Source organism: Astatotilapia calliptera, chromosome 23 (assembly GCF_964374335.1).
Source record: "Astatotilapia calliptera chromosome 23, fAstCal68.1, whole genome shotgun sequence".
In the NCBI taxonomy this organism is placed as follows: domain Eukaryota; kingdom Metazoa; phylum Chordata; class Actinopteri; order Cichliformes; family Cichlidae; genus Astatotilapia; species Astatotilapia calliptera.
This window is the reverse complement of record NC_137443.1, coordinates 6,090,543-6,115,044: the sequence shown is the minus strand read 5'-3', so window position 1 is coordinate 6,115,044 and position 24,502 is coordinate 6,090,543. Positions and strand designations below refer to the sequence as shown.

The 24,502-nt window shown below is 38.1% G+C and overlaps 1 protein-coding gene across 5 annotated transcripts in view; it reads right to left on the bottom strand.

Annotated features, from left to right (window-relative positions):
* Window positions 1–24,502, bottom strand: part of sbno2b (strawberry notch homolog 2b) — a 61,384-nt gene that overhangs the window by 17,356 nt on the left and 19,526 nt on the right. For 3 of the 5 annotated variants that reach the window (XM_026159743.2, XM_026159746.2, XM_026159748.2), the window contains exon 4: window positions 16,221–16,344. In XM_026159743.2, coding sequence (XP_026015528.2) covers window positions 16,221–16,344 — 124 coding nt within the window. Of the gene's footprint in view, window positions 1–9,497; window positions 9,829–16,220; window positions 16,345–16,895; window positions 17,037–24,502 lie in introns of those variants that run through there. The other 2 variants (XM_026159750.2, XM_026159749.2) reach the window with 2 other exon arrangements.

Below are 24,502 nucleotides of genomic sequence, written 5' to 3'. Positions count from 1 at the left end.
GTGTAACACGAGTAGCCCAAACAAAATATAATTACACACAGATGTGAGAATGAGCACGTGAAGTAGAACGTGAGGGGAAGGCACAATAAGGCTGCTTGTGTGTATGTTTGTCATTTCAGCTATGGCTGCCTTCCAGTCGCGCCTCTATTCATATCATTTCCAAACCATTAGCATGCCATGTTCCTTAACTAGCCCCTCACAGGCACCCCTAGGCCCCCTGAGACTTATAAACATGTATTTGGAGAGATAGGAATTGAATGACAACAAGAAACTCAACAGAGGAGAAATCTCTTTGTGACGTCCATAAATGAGTCGGTGTATAAATACACTCTGGGCAATGTATGGAGATTCCCACAACACACTGTTCCCCATACACCCACTAGGGGACCACGAGGCAACTGTGAATACTTCCCCAAAGAGACTAACGTGCTTATTTGGAAATTTGGGAAAATTTCAACATTTCTCCAAATGTTGATACCCCCCACCACCAATATTGTTATATGGCCACAGGTGATCTCTGTTAAAACACAATAAGCTCTAAGGACTGAAGATGGCTTTGTGGGAAGAACAATACTATGCTTACAGAACAAAAGTAAGAAAAAAAAGTCCATAATCATGCAGAATTATTAGCTGAGCTGCTGACTCAGTCCTAACAATCCGGTAGGACTGATTAATACTGAGAAGCTGCAGGAACTTCTGTCATGGCTGTCTGTTAGCCATTACTCACAGTTCAACAGAAAATGTTTCACAAGCATGAGAGGACTAGACGTAGAGCTCAAAGTGTTAACATGACAACATCACGTAGGAATGGTGAACAGGAAGGACTATAAACAGCAAACAGAGAAAAAGTGGCTCTGCCCCACATTTGCTTACATACATATTTGTGTATTTTGTCTTTGTGACATTAGAGAAACAAAGCAACTTATTAACCTATTATGTGGATGTTTGTGGATTGTAAAGTGCACTAAGCTTATCAGTGTTTACTGCTCACTTTATGCTCTACAGCTCCCTCCCTGTTCCTTTCTCTTTCCTTTTCTCCTCATGTTTGTGTATGTGTGCGCTTCCTGAGGGCAAGATCAGGCATGAGCTCTGCAATCAGACTCTCCAAAGTTCTTCTAGCCTACGGACAGCTGACTGGAACAACTGGCTTTTGTATGGAGAAAGAGTTGTAGATAAGAGTGGGTGTCCTATACTACCACTCCCAAACACGCAACTTGGTCACTTTATATCACTTTTATATCACGTATCCGTTTACTAGTTTGTTTCTCTATTCTATCAACTATGTGACTTTCTACCTCATGCTATTCCGTGTCCTAATTCCCTTCCCTGCTCCCTCCATTCTGTGCAATTCTGACTTGGGATAAATGAATAAACAACAAGGCTTGGAAAAAGGACACAGTGTCACCAGAGGCATCGTTCCACTGAGGCATAATTGCGGAAACACACGCATAAGCGCAGACACACGTATAAAAATTATTAAGTATTGCCTGTCTTTCTTACAACACACTTAACCACAAATTTGATAAAATGTTACAAGATGAGTTTAGATACAAATACAGACCTGATGAACAAACAACACAAAAGAAAACCCCCTAAATATAATCTAATCTGAGTTACACCTACAGCTGTCATATTAGCTTTCCTCATAAAGCCGGTTAGGGTTATGAAACTCTCAAAACCTTAACGATTCTTATTTTGCACATCACCATGAATTCAATCAAGCTTGAAAAGAAAACAAGGGCTAATTTAATTTATTCTACAAAAATGGCTAATTTGTATGCCAGCTGTTTATTGCTTAGCGCCACATTATGATGAGACTTCTCGGTTTTCTGCATCTTGTAAAACCATGTAACATTATGTGCTTTGCTGTTGCAGTGTTGTTATATTAAGACAACCAAAATGATACAGAGGAATCACAGAAAACTGCGGCAGTCTGGTGGGTGCTAACCCAGACATGTCCAACCTCAGAACCATGCTAATCGAGTTGTTAAGCAGAGCGTAACAGAGGCAGCAGTGTTTGTCCCCCGGCAGGCCTATACCCAGGGCTACTCCATCTACTGCTCCTAACACTGGGCCCTGCCAAGCAGAGATAAGGCTTGAATTCCAACTGCTCTGATGGTAATCTGGCTCCTTCCACAGCTCACAGCCTTACAATCATATAACTGCTAATCCTGCCTCACACTTTCTCCTTTGCACTCTTTGTATCTGTTGCGCAATAAAACAAATATCTGTGTGTGTGTGTTTTTTTGTGGCCAAATTACACATTTTATTTTATTTTCATGGAATAGGTGGGAAAAAAACTGTGTTTGTACAACAGCGAAACATGTGAAAGTCCATGCACATGCTTTTTCACATCATCTGTCCACCATCCTGTTTTTTGCTTTTCACATGTTCCTCTTTCACTTCAGCTTCTTCTCTGCTGTGAATTGTGAAGCCAGTATTATATCCTCTCTTTACAGTAAAGTTGAAACCCTCAACACATGCAGTCATCCATTTGACCAAATGCCTGCAACAATGACTCCCAATTACCTTACTGCAAGAAGCTTTGTATGGAAGCTACCGGCACATATGAACACGAACACTGAACATCATGTATCCACAGCAGTAAATTGTACTTGAGTATCTGGATAATAACAGTTATCTGTCTGTTGATGATTAATGTAGGCACATGGCAGTGAAAAACAACCTCAAAGAGCCTTTCCAGCACACGAGATGCCTGCAGAGCAGTGGAAGTTGGTGTTTGTGGTTGAAGATGGTGGTTATCAGCTCTAAGAATCAGAACTGGAAAAATACACTTCTAAACATAACCGCCCACCAGCAGCTTAGCTTCTTTATTTCCCCAATCTGCTAAAGTTGATGCATTTATTGCATGACGAGTAACCTTAAACAGTTTCACACAATCTCCAGCCCTTACCAAAAAATCCCAGTGAGTCCATAATCGTAAGATGTGAAAACAAAATTTAGGCTAGAATAAATATTAGCCAACATATTTATCTGTCCTTCACACACACACACACACACACACACACACACACACACACACACACACACACACACACACACACACACACACACACACACACACACACACACACACTGCAGTTGCCATGACAGAAGGAAGGAACAGCCATTTCTAATATAATGACCACACTGTCAATAATTAGCCCTGATGATAAACTCATGCAGTGTCATACAGAGGACTCTAGCAGCCCTGTCTTTTACTTAGCTTTATAAGCACATCAGTTTACAAATATTTCTCTTCCTTTTAAATGAAAACGCCCTTTTGGAATACTAAGGATTATCAGACACAAACCCTTCTCAAACACATCATTAAAATAATATTTTAAAGGATGCTGCCAGTATTTCCAGTCATGACATCGTAAACCGTTTTTACACAAGGTGTCTATTTTTATTTGTTTATTTTCCTTTTTAGTTTTGAATGGTCAGTTCCTCTGTTTTGTTGTTGTTTTCATTACTAAGTCTAATGTTATCCAAGGACAGCCACATACCTCCCGTGACACACAGGGTGTTGTCAGCTGTCTCTTTTCACTGGTGTTTTCTTTGGCATGCGGGAAGTGCTGACAACAGTTGATATCCCGACAATAGTGCAATAAAAAGGAAAAATATTATTACCGATTTCAAGCTAGTAAAAGCAGTAATTTATTGAAAAAATTTATCATCTGCATTTAGTAATGTAATACTACCACAGCTTTACCCCGCTATCAAAACACAACCTTAACGTAAGAGCTACTGTATACTGTCCCAGGCCACGTCCTGCTAAACTCAATAACCTCTCAATACAAGGCCACGCTGAAGCCTCAGCCAGGCCAGGCCCAGGGCTTTCCCCTCCTACACACTGCCAGCTTGGCTAAATTTTCCAAGGCCAGGAAACAAGTCACCCTGGCCTCCCACTTACCCTACACACCCACACATGTACACAAACACACATGCACACCTCAAATAACCTCACGAACACAACCTACATTTCTGTCATCTCCTGCTTATTCACTATCCCAAGCTCTAAATGTCCACCCCCCTTGTTTCTCATCCCCGGCAACTTTGTCTCTCTGCCCCTTTGGGCATCTCTTCAATGTTTAGTTTTGTTTTCCAGCAAAACCTCAGCTGCAAGAAGATTGTCTGTGTAATCCAACACATGACTGATTGATATGGATGTAGCTCAAGCTCAACTGTCTCTGGATTAAGCACAGCCCCTTTTCAGCCCTGTCTTAATATCCTACAGAATGCTTTAAGATCATGAAAATACTGGTGTACCAATATTAGTAACAGTAGTAGTGGGAGGGTTAGACGTGTGAGAGTCACACCACACTCTGGAGACTGATAGTTGTAAAAGCTAATAAAATGCCAAGTTCTTGGTAATGTCAGTAGTGTAAAATGACTGTGTAAGCCAGCATGACCCTGTCAACAAGCCAAGTAGGTGTACTGAAATCTTATCTGTCAGATTGTGTGGTCTGTTTATGTGGATGCAGTGATGGGATAGAGTTTTCATATAATCCACAGCACCCCTATGATCAGCTGACTGGAACAACCCGAGACTGATCTCACTGGGGTCAGCTGTTGACCTTATCCATGCAGTCAACAGAACCTGACTGATGATGTTTGTGTGCCTTCTTAAGATGTGGGTCTGGGGCCAGTAACTGAAAAGCCACTACTGGTGTCTCTCATTCTCTGTGGATTATGTTATGCCAAACTGTCTGCATGTCAGACGGCCCTGACATATCTACCGGACTGTGACTTTAATAGCACGGCTGTAAGCTTTTCCTTTTCCTTGACCCCATACAGCTTAAGGCTGGTGCTGACCTTAAAAAAAAATCAAGTTCTTTGATTAACTTGCTGTTGAAAAAGGGCTTCTTTGATTTTTAGCATTAAATGAATTTGTGGACAGAAGGTTCTGTCTTTTGACATGCAGACATAAATCAGCTTAACCAGAAACAGAGCTTTGATCAAGGAGCCAATTTGTCAAAAAGCCACTTTATTTCTGTACACATGGAAAGTTTTACATCTGTTCTGGTCTATAAGACCCTTTAGTCACACAACCTCCCAACCAAAGAAAATATATTCAAACACTTTTAAATGTCAGCCACTGTCAACAAAATGCATTCAAGTTCAGCAGCTTCGCAGCTCACAAAGAGCTCTCCTCAGGATCCTCCCTAAGTGGAAGTCGACCTTTGACCACATTTCATTAATCAGTGCTAATAAAGAAAACCTAACCCAGTGGACTTTCTCTGACAGAACTTAGTACATTTTCTATTTTAGGGTGAAAAGTCTGATTAGTAATCAGCTATTTCTGTTCTATATTCCTTTTTAAAGGTTAAAGGTCAGAGCGATTGTTTCCTTGTTTAGCCAGCAGACAGTCTGGTCTAATCTGCACCAGACTAACCTATGCTAATCAAAGGGGTATATTCAGTCCAAATACCTCCTGACAGGCAGGCCTTCATGTTGTGCAAAGTCTGACTCAAGAAAGCCAGCTTGTTACTTACAACCCTAGTGTTTTCATGTGTTCTGGAAAATAAAAGGATGCCGTGTCTAGTGTCCCCAGCTGGACGGTTCTTCTGCCTGTAGGGGAGCCTAAGGTTCACACGGAGCTGGGTACTAGAAACTAAAAGGGGTAAATTTTAGCAAAACCAGTTGATCTAAAAAACTAATTACTTTCCTAGCAATAAAATCAAGTAAAGGCAAAGTAGTTAAAGATAAGAATGAGAAGACAGGAAGTCATCTACAGAGGGTGAGCTGACACAAAGCAAATTGTAGTCAAAGAAAAAAAAAAATAGGGAAAAGGGGGTGGGGTCAATAGTATTTACAGAGGCTACTCTTCTCAGTACATTTTCTAAACATCTTTCTACAATTCTTCTGTAGATTAAAGCCATCTAAGAGTCCACTAACTCTTTGTCTAAGACGGACTCTATAATGTTGAGATCAGGGATCTATGGGGGGCACAATATGCTGCAGGGACTCCTTATTATTCAGGTCACTGAAGACAGATCGTCATGATCGCGGCTACATGCTTGGGCTTGCTGTCATGCTGCAGCACGAATATGAGACCAGCGAGCTACATTGTTGATTGTAAGGGTTCATAGATAAGAAATGAAACGTTTGTACAACACTATGCAACTCAAAGCAAGACAAGATTCTGAACATGTTTGTGAGACAAAAAAAACAAAAACCGGTGAAAAAACGCACATTAAAGTGACTCACTCAGAATCACACTGTGTGTCTGTTTTTGTGTTCTATGTGGGCCTGCGTGCTCAGAGCTGAGAAAAGTGGATGTAAGGGGAGTGTTGACGCAAGATGACAGAAATTTCAACACAGCATACCACGAAGCACTTGCAACAGAGGTAAATCCTCTGATTTGAAACAGTCGCATTCAAAATAGAGAGGATTTAAAATTGTTTTAAAACTTGTTATAGGGGAATAATCTATACTAGATGCATATGGTAAGTTACTGCTTTAAAAGGTAAAATATTATTGGTATTATAAAGTATAGCCTAAGCTAATATTCAAAGCATAGTCTAGGAAAAGTTTTTCTCTTAAGAAGAAAGGAAGTCTGCAGATGTATGAAATCAAAAATGTACTTCAAATAACCTTCCTCTCATCTTGTACATGACACACACCCACACTTTGACACCTTTTGTCAGTTGAGTACCTTGTGCACAATGAGCCTGTAAGGTACGGACTTTGATTTTGTTCCCGATCAAGGAACACCTGCAACACTTTTTCTCCTGGCTATCCAACGAAATCAGAACTTTCTATAAAACAATATGTCCAATATGTCACTTTCACACTTAACACATCTGCTAAGGGACACAGAAACCCTTAGCAATTTTCATCCTACATGAAGCCAAAACAATTAAAAACTTATGGTGCTGTTCAAATGCCTTTATTTATTTAAAAGAAACTGACCCAGCACTTCTATATCAACCGTATTCTAACAATATTCCAGAGCATGTAAAAAGAGTATCTCAGCCATCGCCTAACCATCTCTGATTTACTTACTGTTAGTTCAGACAATAACAGCCAACAGACAAGATCAAGGGTAGACAGGTCCACAATGCCAAGAAACCGAATCCTTTCTATGATATAACAGTGCTGCTATAATACAATAACCTGATAATAAATCCTAAACTAGCCTCGTAATAAGCATGCCCCAGTGGGGCATTTTACAAAAAGTTAAAAGAGTTTCCAAATATGTTTGAAACAAGTTTCTCACATTAAGTTTAATAACATAGTATTTTATTCAAGTTTGTACCAGAGGACTTTTAATTATGCCTTGCTCTAACAGGCAAACGGTCCGGGAAATGCAAAAGCTCTTGAATGGAACGAATGATCACAAAACAGTTATACATGTTCATTAGTCTATTCTATTTAATTGTGTTTCATAAAAAAAATACTATTACCGGTAACTTCATTTTGGCGACACAGTTTTAGGACTCTAAAAAATAATGTGCTGAGTTTTCTCATTTTAGTATTACTACGCTGACAGTCATGTTGTTCTAACGGCTGTCTTCCTTTCCGTATGCTGTCGTAGTTTTTCAATCTTGTATCCTGTGTCGTAGTAGAAACATTACTAGCCAGAAATAATTAGCTTGAATGTCCCCTGGTTAAGTTGTCTGTTCACCTAGCACCACTCTAAAATACTGCGATTACAACTGGCAGTGAAATGTGATATTTTTTTGATATAATGCTGCTTTCAATCAAACCCATTTATGCACTGCTACATACAAAAAGACAGCATGCATGTGAAGCGAGGCACCAACCTGCAGCCTAAGAAAACTGCACATCTTGCAACCAACCTTTGTCTTCTTTTATCAGTGACCCAGTACCCCCCTCCCCACACACACACACACACACACACACACACACACACACACACACACACACACACACACACACACACACACACACACACACACACACACACTCCCCGAAGCACTCACTTAATCTCACCATCATTGTTTATTCACTTCCCGTCAAGTACACGCCTGGGGTCACACTTGAGGTTGAACGTAATACCAGGAAACTGACAACATGTGCCCACCGAGAGGCTTCCCTGCACCTTAAATGACAGGTTCACAGTCTTGCAATGTAACAGTAATTAGTACCTTAAATAAGAAACAAGCTCTAGAACAAGAGGTTCTAGGTTTGGATAAACTTTTACTACAGATTTCTCCATGCGTTCAAGTTTGAATTTGATCAAACAGGTGGCCACACTTTAGTATGCTAAACTCTGACTCTCTAAATGGTCACTGTGTATTGGAGGGAAGGCCACAGCAAATAATGTGCAGATGTGCAGCTGACTTTTGTGTTAGAAAGATGATTAAATACTGTGTGCCTAAGATTTTTTCATGCACTGATAATATCCATGCATGATGTTTTTTTCTCTTTTTTAATATGATTAAAATGTGTAAATTCCTTGGAACTCATGACTGGACCCTTTTTCAATTTTTGCTGAAAGAAGAAATGCTGACATGGGATTAGCCAACTGACTTAATCAGAAATTCACTGGTAATGGGCTCAGCAAGCCTTTCCCCAAATCAAGTCATTAAATTTGCCACATTTTCACTGACACCGTGCAGTCTAATGAATCATAATTCAAAAAATAATGATGGTCTATTTACAATCCAGCACAACAATGGCCAAATTTAATAGTCATCCACAAAACCGGCAAGACTGCCATTTAGCCTGACAAGATATCAGGTTCTAGCACTTAGTGGTAGACAGCGTGGAGTGTGGCACATAATAATTTGTCAGAGTTTGTGGCCGTGTGCAGCAGATGATTGGCTGGCAGACTGGTCTGTCGGCAAAAAATATTCATAAACTGATCTAAAAACTAACAGACCATCTTTCATAATCATTTACTCTAAGACAGTTAAATAGGGAAGCAAAAAGCTTAAAGATATAATGAACAAAGATGAGGTAACCTTCTTTCTTTCAATAGAATTAATCATATTCGTGCTCTACACCAATTTCAGTCTTGGTGTAGGGCATAATCAGAGACATATCTCAATCTTGTTCAGGAAACAAGCATTTGTAAGCGCTACTACAAACTAATTTAAGAAGTTTTTAAAATACATCTTAATATAGTACGAATTTGTCAGCTGTCAGAAGTGTCTCAATACAGTTACTTTACAAACAGATCAAATCCAAAGAAGGCCAAGCCCATATAAAAAACCCTATACTACAATAAAAGAAACAACATAGGCCTGTCTCCTTCAGCGCTGTTTTTAGAGGAAGCGTTTATAAAATTAATTCAAGGAAGTTGAAATTAAAAATACAACGATGGCTGGGTAATGAACTGTTATCAAGTTCCATGACAGGGACAATAAAAACTCTTCACAATAACAGCCTACAGTTAGTCACGAGGCTTTTCTATTCATAGTATTCAAGGGCTGATCGTGACATTAGAAAATAAAAACGGCGAGTGCTTAAATCAACACTCTTCATTCAACTTAAAATATATGACAACAAGATGCAAACAGTACCTTTGGTAGCGGTTTTCCCAGCTGAGCATAAAATTTAGTCCAGAACTGCATGAGAGACATGGATCCAACAGCTGCAGTTTGGGGGAGTAAAATATACACACACATACGCTCCTGCTTCACCTTGAATCCCTGAACTGGACAGTCTCTTCCATGTGTTGATCAAAGTGTTGGTAATCACTTTACAGCTGGTGCGCTCCCACCCAGCACAGGACTCTCACTAGCCCCTTCACAGTTCCTCTATGGTTCAGAGCACACATCTGCCTCTACCACAGATCTGCTGTGGGCAATGAGCTCACACCTACAACCTCTCACAAACAGAGATACAAGCAACTCTAAAACATACTTCCTGCTTCACCAGGACTGTCAGGTATTTGCATAAGGGGTTTAGTCATAGTGATTGTGGACTAGTTCCTCTGAGCTCAAAAAGGTGGTTGGAGAGCGAGTGAGAACAGAGGAGGAGGGGAGGGGAGAGGTGGGGAGAAGAGGGAGGGAGGAGGGGAGGAGCTTTCAGGAAATGATGCTTTTGTTGGTAAGTGACTAGAGTTACTGGCAGTAGGGCCCATTTTACTGTACATGGTGTAACTCAACCGCATTTGTAGTGTAAACAGTATTGCGCTCTGGACCTGGCCTCTCCTCACACCCTGCTGCTTACTGCTATGTTTAATGGGACTCGGCCACTATTTAATCATTATTATATTTAGAGGCCAAATCCCTGCCTGGCTTGCTGTCTTACTTCATACTCTTTTTTTGTGACTCTTTATCTAGAAAGATTCATTTTTAGGCCAGTCACTATTCTTTTAATAAATGCTGATTAATATAAGGTAAAAATTAATACACACAAAAGCTAACAAAGGCAGATGCAACAAGTTGTCAAATAAGCTTTCTGGGAAGGGTGTGTCAGGTATGACAGGACACCTTTTTGCAGATATAACAGCACAGAATAGGATATAGTTTTCGATCAAGAGAGCTTCTTCTACAACCATTAAAGAGATTTTATGAAAAAAAGAAAAAACAGCCGAGATTGTTAAAAGTGCGTGTTTTCAATCTCACAGGGTCTTTCAAAGATTAGCCTATCTGCACACCTATTCATAAAAAGTTATTACTGCTTACTGGAACTATGGGTGTGATTGTAAAATGCAAACAACAAAAAAAAAAAACCAATATTCTGGGAATCTGACTGCTTATCAAAGGCAGCAACGTGCCAGTTTGTCTAAAACAAGAGCAATGTTAACTGTCCAACTGTCCATCATAAAGGAAAACATTGTGGTATTTAAAAAGAGAAATAATGTGATTTATGTGAAACACGGGGGGCCTATTTGTACACCCAGCTTCCAGGAATACATGATATCAAGCATGGAGAGGTACTGTAATGTCCATCTTCACTGAATTGAAGGGGAGTCAGGCTCTCAGAGACAGAGTGGCGCCTGTCCATGGTGTCATCATTGTATGACTGGGAATCCTCTGAATAATTTGTGTATGTATGTGAGTCTGGGTGTGTGCGTGTGTTTCGTTTCACATGGAAGGCCACTGGGGAGAAATTAATCATTGATGTACTTCTTTCGAACTCCTAAACACACCTTGCTGCTTCACAACCAAAAGAAGTACCACTTTATTTGAAAGGGAAGTACACCATCATAAACGTGGAATCTTTTCAAACGTTTATCACTGCTGTCATCAAGTGTCACTCAGTTAAAAATGTCATTTTTATGACAACTTGACATTAACTAATAGTTTGGGTTATATAACTACAGTTTCCAAATTGTACTCTTGCAGTCGGGATCAAGTACATAGTCATGAAACAGTTATATTACTGTTGTGGCAATATCAAGCCAATATCAAAGCCTTCTATGTATCACAGCTTAATGATGTAATGTTAACCCATAAAGCTAAACAGTTTACATACCCTATAAACATATCATGCTCATAAAAGGTTTACAAGAAGCTATGTCTTCTTGGTGAATGTGAAGTGCATCAACTTCGCATTTAAATGACTTATATGAACAAGTGCCGTTTAATAACATAATCCAAAAATATGTCGATAGTCACCTGTAAGTCTTATGCTGACCCTTTCAAATACACAAATGAATGCATTCCTGACTTTACATACAAAACATCAGGATATAGTCTTATTGTCATATGCGCACAGCTGCTTTCAGTGATCTACAAAAGCTAAGTGGCAATGTGAAGCTACGTGAAATGGGGCTAACTGAGACCACAAACAAGCAAAGCTGGTTTGATTTCCAAATCTGATTTTGATTCTAGCCCTCAATGACTTTGAATCATTTGAATCCTTTGTCACATTTGATGACCCTTATCAAACAGGACCAACAATTGTATTTTTCCATTCACTGTGATGATATCATCTCTAACTTGCAAGGTAGACACGGGTGCAAGTCAAAACCTGACTATTGCAATAATTATTTTTTGTTAAGAAATACTCAGTTCCTAAACAAATGAGAGTAGAAGTTAAACTATCCGAACCTAATATTAAGGCACACAGTCCTCACGGAAAACAGTACACCTATTAACAACCCTTTAAATTAACACCTTTGACCTCCTCCTTCGGAAACTAGGCCAGTCAAATGACTGTGCTGGAGTGTCTTATAAGGAAGTAACCGAGAAATACCAACTGATTTATATCATGACAGGTTTGCCACAGAAAAAAAGAAAGTCAAGACAAACCAGATCGTCCTCTTACCGCACACCATATTCCAACCCCCCCCCCCTCCAAGAAAAACAACAAAAACACCCTGAGAACTTTCAAATTCACCAAATTCACCAAATATTTTAAAACAAATGAAAATAATTCTATTAGCTGGGTATTTCTGTATGCATTGCAAACACTTTTTAATTTACAAAATGAGAGTCTTAAATGCAACAGAGAGGTTTAAACTACACCTGTGTGCAAAAATATGAGCTTAGTTATGATCTAGTTCATGGTCTGCAGAGTTGCACAGGTTAAAAAAAAGCATGCCTTTCAGGAACCAAGGGGCCTTAACATTTTTTCAGCTGGGTCTTAGACTAAACAGGATCTTTCTCTTTGCTTTTCTCTTTTCTTTGCCTGCCCATATAGATATTTTGATGTTATCACATTTCAACCTCATATCTAGTGTGTTTATATCACCTTAGACAAAGACAATGATCTTTCTACAGGTAATTGCCAACAGCTGGCTAAAGACTTACTCACGTTTGGAATTTTGAGTGTGACTTATTTAGCAATAAGAAATTTTCAGTTCTACAAAAAGCAAAACTAAGAAGACTCAATGCAAATGCACACTTCCTAGAAATGTACTTGGCAGTATTATGAGTGTAAACGTGAGAGCAATTACACGGAGAGACAGAACAAGAGTATGTAGTAAGAGACTAAGACCAGGAGTGTGCCTAAATGTGCTCCAATGTGTGTACATGTGCACATACAGTAGGTATACTGTATATATAGAGGATATAGTATGTATGATAGTATGGTCTGCTTCTGACGTGATGTGCACTCCTTGAGGTTAGCCAGAGTGGTTAGTTTTGTCTTTATTGTCTTCCAGTAAATCTTGTTGTCATTGTGACTTTTGTCACATAGACTCACGTGTTTAAGGTCCACAGATTACAAAACTTGGGCTTGGTAGGTATGCATGTATCACTGTGACAAAGGGTATAGCTTTCTTTCAAAACGCGGTTGCGTTTTTGTCAAAGTAGCAGCTCTCTTTTTTTTCTAATTACAGTGAGCAGAGTCAGCAGAATGGAAATATGTTGCTAGTTTGAATCTACTAAAGAAAAATGGCATTAAAATTCTTGAGGTTAATAAAAACCAGTAAATACAAGTTAGCCTCAATATGGTTTTTCCACTGTTTATCACAGTTTTACTGTGTCCAAGCTGACTGTTTTGGTAATGCCTTAGTTTATAGCTTCTTGGTGGTACTATAACTCCCAGAAAAGGTATTTTATGCCAACTGTTATTTCTGGGGGAAGTTTCCAGCGAAAGACAGCACATATTGGCAAAGCTTCAGTTCATATAACGTGTAGGTAATTTTATTCAGCCATTGTTTAAATCTCTCACATTTAATATGTCCTAATTACTTATAATGTGCATTGTGTGCATTGGTTATGATGTTTCAACAACCTTATCCTGATCACAATACAGTGGCCACATGTCCATTTTATTTATTAGTAACTTCGAGAAAAGTCATATAAAAATAATATTAACGGGAATATAAACAGGAAGTCTACTGATTCTAACACAAATAATCAACTGTTTTCAGAATTACAGCAATCCAGAGTTACACTTCCTGGTCATATGCTGGTTAGCTGCATAAACAAACTGTAACATTGTGGGAAGACAGCAAACCAAAAGAGATTTTCCTAATGACCGTACAGCTGTAACTGAAACAAAGAAATTGCTGAGGTAAACACGGCAGTCACTTGACAAAACCAAACGATCCCATCAAAAACTCTGCCTAGTCAAATATGCCTAAATGTTTTCTGTATTGTCATGAATCAACAGTGGGGGGGAAAAAACAAGAAATTCTGCTTTCTGATTGTGGATGGACACAGGAAAAACATGGCAGGATCACCACGGAATGGGGGAATGAAATGGAGGATGAAGTGAGCTGAGTGTGAGTTGGCAGATTAGTCATGATGACCCCATGACTTACATTTTCTCCCCCATGCCTCACATGGCAGGGAGTGTCTAAAACCAGAAAGAAGAGCTGAGAAAGCACAATATAAGCACAAAAGATCTCGCTGCCGCAAACAGGCACAAGCAAGCATTTTAACATCACATATTTTTGACACCACGAAAACAAATCTCCACTACTTACTGCTTGTGAAAAGAGGTAATCTAAACTAAATCTCACAACAACTGTTTTCTAATTATGTACCTACAGATAATTAGACATCTGTGTCATACACTCAGGAGCCCTGTATGATTACTTTACAGAAGAAAGCTCAATCCAGACAGGCTAAAACATGCATTTGGAAAACTAGGGAAACCCCACATGAATCACACAATCCATGTAAGCACTACAATACACGCGCATGACACGTAACTTTCTTTTGTATAATATATGACATGTGTAGCTTTTGATTTTAAACCCCTCCCACCAGTCTTACAAACCAATAAAACCTTGCCTTTTTTTTTTCTTTTTTTTTTAAAGAGAGAATTATTAGACTCATTCAAACATCTGGAGCCAAACATGAAGTGAAACTCTTGCGTGTAGATTCTGTGTCTGCTTGTGCTTCATTTGAAACTGCTAGTAATGATGGACTACAAATGATGTGTCTGGAAACTGGATATCAACAACAAAAAACTCTGAATTATCCTTGCAGCTTTGTCATAACGTACCTATAATGTGCACGTTCATTAAATGTATTTAAGATCTTTTAGTTCTTCTGGTTGATGCAAAACATCTGAGCAAAAACTATATGAGAACTTGTTATTAGAATTTTTTTATTCTATGATTTCTTTATCATAGAATGTAAATGCATGCTTTTATCTACAGACAATACATTGTTCACTGGCCAGGCTATGCTGTCAATTTGCTACGGCAAGGAGCTGTTCCAGCATCTCTTCTGACTAAAGATAGATTTGTCCAATTAATTATAGTCATGTCCAGAAGTGTATTTCATGCACCAGGATTGAAAAACATTATTATTTTTTACAATCTGCATTTTCTACATTTTTATTAGAACTACTGTTTAAAGAGTTGCCTCGTAGGAACATAATGAGGAAATATGTTATAGAAAAAATGCATATGCAAAGCAAGGATCCCTTATCTTGAGCCACCACTGTGGCTGCTTTGGCTTTATGCTGGACTAAGGAAAGCCCGGACAGCTACGCCTTCTCTAGTTAGTGGCTCTCTTCTTTAAAACTCATCATCATAGCATATTGTGTTTTAATGTGGTTCCATAATGACACTCATAAACTCAAAATGGATTCAGATTAGAAATTCACTGGTCTGTGCAATTACAATGGCTCCTGTTCATACAATACTAGCTATAAAGTACTGGCTGAATGGACACAAAAGTACTTAGAAATAAAAAATGCAAATGATGCAAAGTAATGGGTATGGGTAGAAGTCTGTGTCTTCAATGCCCCTGTTTAAGTATTTCCCATTTTTGAATGAATGTCCAAGTTAAGCATAGTCTCACAGGCACTGAAATAATTCACAGTAGCTGAAAAAACTTCCAGGACTTTCTAAGATGCTTAATATTTGTAAAATGATTTGAAGCATGACTAAAACGCCGACTTCTAAAGGCATAAAACCATAGAAGAGAGGATCACACAATTATAGCTTCCTATTAATGACATGCCTTGACAGGAATTGGGCAGGTGCTGCTGCAGTCGTCTAGACAACATCAGGCTTTAATAAGGTTTCTCTACGGTAAATTAAGGCTCAACTTAATACACATGAAAGGCAAGATGAAAGGGGTGAGTGGGAGGTATTATCCTTCCCTATGATGAGCAAGTAAATGAGAGTGGTAGACAAAACAAATAAACGAAAAAACTCAAAACAAAACTGCAAGACAAATACATCTTTCTGTATTTATAAGACTATCTTCATCCCGATTCTTGAAGCCATTCCAATATCATCACAAATCCAGCAAATGAGGGAACATCTTTTGGAAAAAATGTCCACCCTTTCTTCAGTAGATTTCCAAAGACTTGTGAAATAAAAACTGTTCCGGTGAGACCATCTGTAGGTCAGCATGTACAAGTGCTAAATAAAAACCAACCTGGGTAAACTCTCCATTCCTAGAGAAGTTGAGGCCGGGAAAGTCCATGTCAGAGATTCCCGGGTATATATCCACTGGCATATCTGGAATGTTGGTGAAAGCTCTGCCGTTTAAGTGGTACTGCCTAGAAAGAAAGACAAAGTTTAGTCTGTTTAACTGTTACACATAGCTTTTTCAAATAATAACAAGGTTTATACTCATTCAGCTACAAACACCTTAAAGCTGCCAAAGTTCACAGGCTTTTATACCTGTACAGTAAGTAGCAGACATGTGAAGCTGACATTTAAGTAGTACACCAAAGTACTCCAAGACAAGCGTGCCGGGTGCTGCTTGTTATTTAGTATTGTCTAACTAAAAGTTAATGGTCTAAAGTTATAATACTGTGTTACAAAACATTTTTTTTAAATTCCACACACGCCTAACAGGTGAAGGCGGAACACTTTCAGTTTGTTCCCTTATGGCATTTTCAAGCCCAATCTAGTCTCTTGTAACTCTTGAAATCTTTGTCTTAGTAAATAAATAATAACAAAAAACAGGCACCAGGTATTAAAAGAAACAAGCTAAACATGTATCTCGGGACAGACAGGCAGAGATAGACAAGATTAGAAAAACCCAGAGGGTAAGCGAGAGCTATCAACAGAAAGTCTAAGTACAGAGAATAAGAGCAGCTCCTACCCGTTTCAAAGATCCATTTCTCCCGAATAACAACCTTCACTTTGTCTACTGTGCTAATATCTGAAACTGTCCAATAGAACTCCTGCGATATTTTCAGTTTCTTCCTGAGTACAAGTCATCATAACGCAACAAGCTTACTCGTCTATGAGTGGTAAAAGCACAGTCAAAATGAAAGCAAAACTAAACCCTTGTAAAGGTGGAACTATAAAAGGACCATCCCATATTCGTCTCACCCAATCATGTTCCAGGGCTCAGAACTGAAGGATTGGAAACGTCCAAATCTATTCAAAGGATTAGATCAGCAGGCCTGATTGATTTAAGGTCAAAATACATCAAGGGGATGAAAGGGCAGTCCTAATCCAGTGTAAGGAAACCAAACTATGGAAACATGGTTCCTCTGATTTCAATCAGAATCAGAATCAAAATACTTTATTGATCCCTGGGGGAATTATTTTTTTGTTACAGTGCTCCATTATAAACAAACATTAACAAGACAGACAATACGCTAACTAAGAATAGTACAATATATACATATATATATATATATATATATATATATATATGTATATACACATAAAGTCACTTATTAATAAATAGCTGAAAATTGTTCATTTATTAATGAACAACAAAATGACATGTTGCCAAATATTCAATATTTGAGATTGTACGTGGTCACACATTCAGTATTTGCTGAGAATATGTTATCTTTATCTTGGTTATTGTTTTATATAACCAATTCTCTCACTTGGTTACTTATGCAGCCATCGATTTTTCGTTTGAATTTTTGCGGATGAAAGGGGCGTCTGGCTGATAAGTAGTAGGGGTGGGGGGAAAAATCGATACTGTGTAGTATCGTGATATTTTGTTCGCTAATAATGTATCGATACAGGGACAGCAGAAATCGATATTTTGTTACAAAAGGGTTTTTGTGCTCTGACTTCAGAGCATGTTGATCCTTTTTCTGAGAAAGAATCCTGACATTCCTTCACTGTCCAAATGTGTTTAACGTTTTTTGGCAGCAATAAACATGACAGTTTACTTATTTTAATTTAAGACATGTTTTATTTTAATTAAGTTTAAAACTTTTTTATTTAATATAAAATTATATTTTGTTTTAATTTACTTTCAAATTCTTCAGTTGCTGAAGGGGCTGCATAGTTTTCATATTGCATAGTGCAGAATAGCTATAATTGTACCAGATGGTTGCATTCAGTTAAGTTGGACTAGACTGTAATACAAACCGTTCAGTTTGTCAACAACAAAACTGACTGAAATGAGAGAAAGACTGAGTGCGAGACTTTGATATTAGAGAAAATGAATATTGATAAAGTTTACCTTTATGTACAGAATCTGAATATCGCAAAATATTTTAAAAAATTGCAATAATATCGTATCGTGCGTTAAGTATTGTGATAATATCGTATCGTGGGATGTATGGTGATTCCCACCTCTAATAAGTAGGTTAACTTAAAAAAACAAAACAAGACAACAATGAGGTCTTTGTTAAACTTATTTTTCCTCAATCAAGTAGATGGGGAGTTAGTGTGAGAACAAGTAGTTTGCCTACACAATGGAAAAAGACAAGATTAATCATGGCGATAAATATAAATGAGAAAAAAAAGGTAAAGAACATGATTAGTTCTCAGAAAACACCGCGAATAGTAACAACCATCCACACTGGAAATCCCCTTAGCAAACAGTGATATGAGTGTGATATTATTACAACAGAAGTCTTGGCAGGACAGCATAAGCTGCCTTCCAATAACACAAAGCCAGTGAGGGTCTCTCAGCTAAAGTAGCTGAATGACTTACTGTTTATCTCATCATGCATAGCCTGAAGCTGTGCATAGATAATAATATCTATAACTTTGCTTTTCCGCACACCTTGGTTTTCTGTTCTAGTGTGCAGTTATCTCAACTGTCTTTCAATTACTGCGATTTTACAAGTTTGCTAGAATTATGTTTATTATTAGGTTTTCAGATAAATTACTTCCTGGCATCCTGTGCCCCTTACTTATTGAGAAGTTCATAATTAGGGTCTTTAAAGGATCAGACCTGATGTGCATTTCAAACAATGACTGTACAAAAGTCTATAGTCATTTTCTACGCTCTTTACTTTAAACATTAGAATGTGTTTCAGCTTCAAAGTGGTTCACTATAGTGCTGACACCTTCAGGATTAAGGCATCATCCTTAAAGCAAACTCCTATGGAGGTGCGGAACTTGCAGTAACTTTGGAAATTAATCCTGAAATAAAAATAAATAAATAAATAAATATTTAAAGCTATGCTAACAGTGAATAAACACAGGAATTTAATGTACATTTAAGATTACCTGAAAGTGATTGTAGATAAAGGTAAGTTTGTCACATTTTGCCCAATTCAGGAGTAGCCATGAACTGTTTACTGTGAGCAAACATGAGCACTTTACAATGATGTTAAAGTGTTTTCGGCTTCTTCCATAGAAAAATCTGAGATCATTATCAACATCTACGGGATGCCCAAGATTACAAAGTAAACAAAGACATGCAACTGCTCTGATTCCTAGGAGTATCTCACGAAGTACAGCTTTAAAAAAAAAAAAAAAAAAAAAGGATCCTACTCGGAAGCACATTTCTTTGAATCTGAGTATGCTATTTTTAATAACTGTAGTGTATTCTTTTTTCTTATGTTATACAGTCTCTTATTTCTTGTTTTTTTTTATTGTATATTCTTTAATATAGTGTATACATGCTCCATCTGCCTGTCACTTTGCTGCTGGAACACGCAAATTTCTCCAACAAGGGACAATAAAGGACAATTCTAGTCTAATCTATATTTCTATTCTAAATTTATCTCCCGCAGTGAACTTTGGCTCATGGCAGTGGGAAACACTCCAGTGTGACTCTAGGTAGTACTGTGCTAAAGATGCTAAATAATGCAGAGAAGACAGGTAGCAGGTCAAAGCTAATTTTGGAGTAAATATCAAAAATCCTTTCACTACACGAATGAATCCATAAAACATGAAGAGGCTGTGGTGTTCTAACTGTACATTGCTGATATGTTGTGTAAAGCAGGAAAAGCAGCTGTGTGGGCAGACCTAACCATTATTCCTGCAATAAACTGTTAATTAAATCACTTGAAAATATTTAACTGAGCAGAAAATTTGTTTCTACTTATGTTTAAAAATCAAATGGAGTTTTTCATTCTAAAACTGGTTCTCAGTTTCCAGTTTTTCCCTTACAATGACTACCTGCTATGTGAGTATGTGTGTAGGGCACTTTAATCACATCTTTGTGAGGACACTGACTAAGATATATGCATTACTGAACCTCAAACCGCCAGGTTCTATCACCAAGAATAACAGTCAACTCTCACTCTAACCCTACCCTAAACCTACACCTTAACCTAACTTTAACTCTAAAACAAAGTAAAGAGTCTATTTAAAGTATTTAACGTCCTAAACAGGGCTTTGAAGATGCGTGAAAAACTGAGAGTTCAAACATTTACAAATGGTATTACTCAAATTATTTAAAAGCTGGACAAGTATGCACTATAAGTGTTATGTTGTTATGTTTTTTATTTTTCATCTTTGGTTTCCTGTGATAAATATATCAATCAGTCACTCATGCTGTTTGGATGGGCTGATCATGACGAAGTTGCAACCCACAATCTGCCTGTGGTACACACACACAAACATATGCACAGACACACTTAGGGAGTGTCTCTATTAAAAACAGAAAGTTTAAGATGGCCATATGACACATATTGAATTTGTAAATCATAACTATAATATCACCTGAATTACAGTCTCTCCGAAAAGACTCTCTACAGATTATTTAACTCGTACTGTATTTTATTTTATTTTTTTGCATAAGCTAACACATACCATGTAATCTCTATGCAGCAACTGCTGAAATATTTTTCAGTGTTTGGATCTTTTTAAATTGGATTTATGAATTAGATTTTTAGCCTTGATGATGTGCCATCTTCACATAACTAGAGAAGACAAATATTCAGCCAGTGCCAGATACAGTGATGTTGATACCAATATGACTAAAAATAACACAGCAGGATATAGGGTGGGGACAGACAAATAAGTTTCTTCATTGTCTGGGACATGCAGAGTTGTAAATATCAAAACCACAGTGCAACAAACTGTCAAGAGAAGATAATGTTTTTGCTAATGTTCATTTCATATTTCACAGCTTTACATGCAAATGCAAACCGCCACCTCCAAAATTTCAACCTGCTGTGACAAAAAACATGGTTCTTCTGAATAAAGATACCAGGGTAAGACTGCTGTCACTGTGTGTTAATAAAAAGGTAAATTTTAACAGGTCAGCGTTTTGCTCATATAACCTATGCTGTGAGTTTGTAGCTGGTTCCATTAGTAAATAAATTAATAGATTAAATTAAGAGACAGTGAAGTAGTTCTGTGAAATTGCAGCTGGACAGTAGATATAATCAATTTAAGTTGAGAGAATGACCTGTTGCCTTCTATTTGGTAAGCTATGAACTCACACACAACTCTTAATTTATCCTTTTCTTGTCTTTATAATTGAATTCTACATGTTTAGGCCAGATAATGATAAACTGAGAAATACAGCATTATTAGCGGGGTGATTCTTGCTATTCTATTGCAGCTAGTAGCTTATGCCTGTACCTCAATGTCTCTGCTGGCAACCAGCTTGAACAATATTACAGAACAGAGAATTGCTGAGCTGTTAACCTGCTTCAAGCAGGTGGAGAGCAAGCCCTATCAGGAAAACTCACTGCAATATTCTGCCTCATTTGCAAAGTACATGCTGTACTGCAACTTTCCACTAAGTTAAGTGAATAATCGAATCGCCAAGATACAAAGTAGGTAATGGTGCAAGTGAGCGTATAACCTTTACAGTACCCCCTTTACCCCCCACCCACACACACACACACACACACAAAAATGCTTGTTCACCAGTGATGAGCATGTGCCAAAACAGAGCCCTAAATCAAACACACTCCTATTGTTCTGGATTTTATTATATTCCCAATGGGTGAGAAAGTGCCTTGGTTTTTCTACAACCCAAAGCACACAGATTAATCACAGACAATTCACATATTCTCAAGTGCTCCACATTTCATATAAAACTCATCTCCAGAGCTACTATAATGAGATGTATGCTTTAGTAAGCTCTAATACTAAAATGAACTTCCTCCTGCTGTAACTGTCACTAGAATCTAGGTGATGTTTTTATTACTCTTTATAAGGATCATTTCTGCTGCGCAGGGGCAGAATCAGTCAGCCAGTCCATCAATCTGTGTAAACAGAGCACTGGTCCATTCACATTCTTCCCTCAATGGGGTCTTGTGAGCTATTCACTTCTCAGCTTGTGCCCAGTAGCAATGTGAGTGGACAGATGAGGGCTTTCGACACCAATCAGTTTCATTCTGACTGTGGAGCGCAAGTCAATCATACTTAGCTGCAGCCTGCTCTGTAACCTGAGGATCCTTCAAAAGAAGTAACACACACAGGGTCGTGCCACACTGAACATCAAAAATTAGCAGGGTAATGTAGAGATGCAGAAACTGGAGGTTTAGTCCTCTGTCCTGTTTACTCATGCCACATTCAAACTTGGGAAACTCTTGTTGCCTTTGAAATGGTTGCTTTAAAGACAGAGAACCACGACTGTGACACGACTGCGACTGTTACCATCTTCAAAGTAACTTTGGTGTGGGAAGACAGCAATAACACGGCAATAATACAGAGCCAGCCTGCAGTCAGTTTGAGATTGAATGGGGTCAAGCTGGCAAATACATGCAGCAGTTTGTGAAATACAGCAATGAACTGAGATAAATTGGCAAAAAAAAATCGTCAATCTTTTGTAATCTTTTGCAATTCTGGCTCCATCTACAGAGAAACTACAGAAAGTATTTACATTAAGAGTCCAGTCAGAACCCAAGTAATCTGAAATGGAAATAAGGAAATTCCTCCGGAGACAGTGGAGAAGTGATATTGCTTAATGTAGGACAGTAAATTTAACTGTAAAAGAAGACAGGAACTCTACAACCTTGCATCAGAATACAACCAGGTAAGCCAAATTCCCTATTCCAAAGAGACACACACACATTGCACATCAGATGCACTGATCAGCGCAGGCTGAGTGCAATGTGTAGGCAATTAATGAATTCAATGGAAATTATTTTCAAACCGTCCCAATTTGTTAAGAGTGACTGCATTCAATCTGAGTTGGACTACAATTGTTGCCTCCCACAAAGGGAATTGTGTAATTGTTTTGCAATTTAAAGTGGTCGCCCACAAGTTGAGGGTGAAGGCACACTCAAACACCGAGCAACCTCGAATGCTGCAACTACTTAAAACTGGTCACCAAATCTGAAAGAAAAATTAAATGTAATAATCAAGCAACCACTAACATTTCTTAGTTACTTTTTTTCTTTGTCTATTTCTATTTTAGTGATACTGAGCCATTAAATAAACTAGGAGCAGGACTGAATAATTTTTGAAGTGCTGCAGAAGGAATGATTAACGTGAATTAAATCTCTTGATCAAAGACTTGGTTCTTCTAAAAACTAGTCAGCCACTTCACTCTAAAACAAAACTGAGAGTACACAAAGACTTCCTCAAATGAGGGGTCCTCAAAACACAGTACTGAAGAACTAGTTGAAATTCAATCAAACCAATCTTGCAATAAACCACAGACCCCTTGTGAATTTGATTGTATTGTACATTGTAAAACAGAGAGTGAGATAAGAGTGTTGTAAACGCAACTTGATGTCAGAAAATTCCACTTTGAGTGAACTTGAAAACCACAGACCCTGCTTTCAACGTCATCTGGCACTTGAACTTTCAAAGACGCACTGCACTGGCAGCAATAACAATAGAAAACACCACTTCTTTAACAAACACTTCTTCAGTTATCTTCAATATGACACAATCTTGGTGATGACTAAATTCATCTTTAAAATAACAAGTCACTATCCACTGAATCACCAAATAGATACTGTATACAAGCCCACTCAATTCTCAGATTTAATGCACATAGTTTTTAAGTTTGGACTGGTTAAAGCAAAAGCCTAATGACGATATCACTTTTAAGACCCTGATAGTTTTCATGATGCAAGAAAGAACCATAATGACTGCTCTAATATTTAGCATGTATCATAGAATTAAACAATTCTGCTGAAAAAAATGCTAACCCATACTGCACAGATACATAAACGGTACATATGACCTTTTATATCAGAGTGCTTATACAAAGTGCACCTGATCTTTAACAGATTAAAATGTCAAAATGTTCCTGAGTGCACAGCTGTGGCTAAATGCATGGAGTGCAGTTCGTGATAACGACTGTGGTTCTTTCTGCCAACAAAAACAAGACGTTACGCAGCCCTTTTCCAGTTTAACTTTATACATGCACAACTTAGGAGAAAACGTTCATTTAGCACTGAGAGATCCTGCAGTTAAGTCTGACACTGGGCCACTCACTACGGGAAATAAAAGAGATTTGATAAAGAAGACCTGCCCAGTGATCTGAGCTGGTCGTTGAGTGTTAGAATGAGAATGTGATCAGCTGTAAAAAACAAACATTCAATCAGCTTTGGGGGTTTCAAAAGTTATGTGCCCACTGAA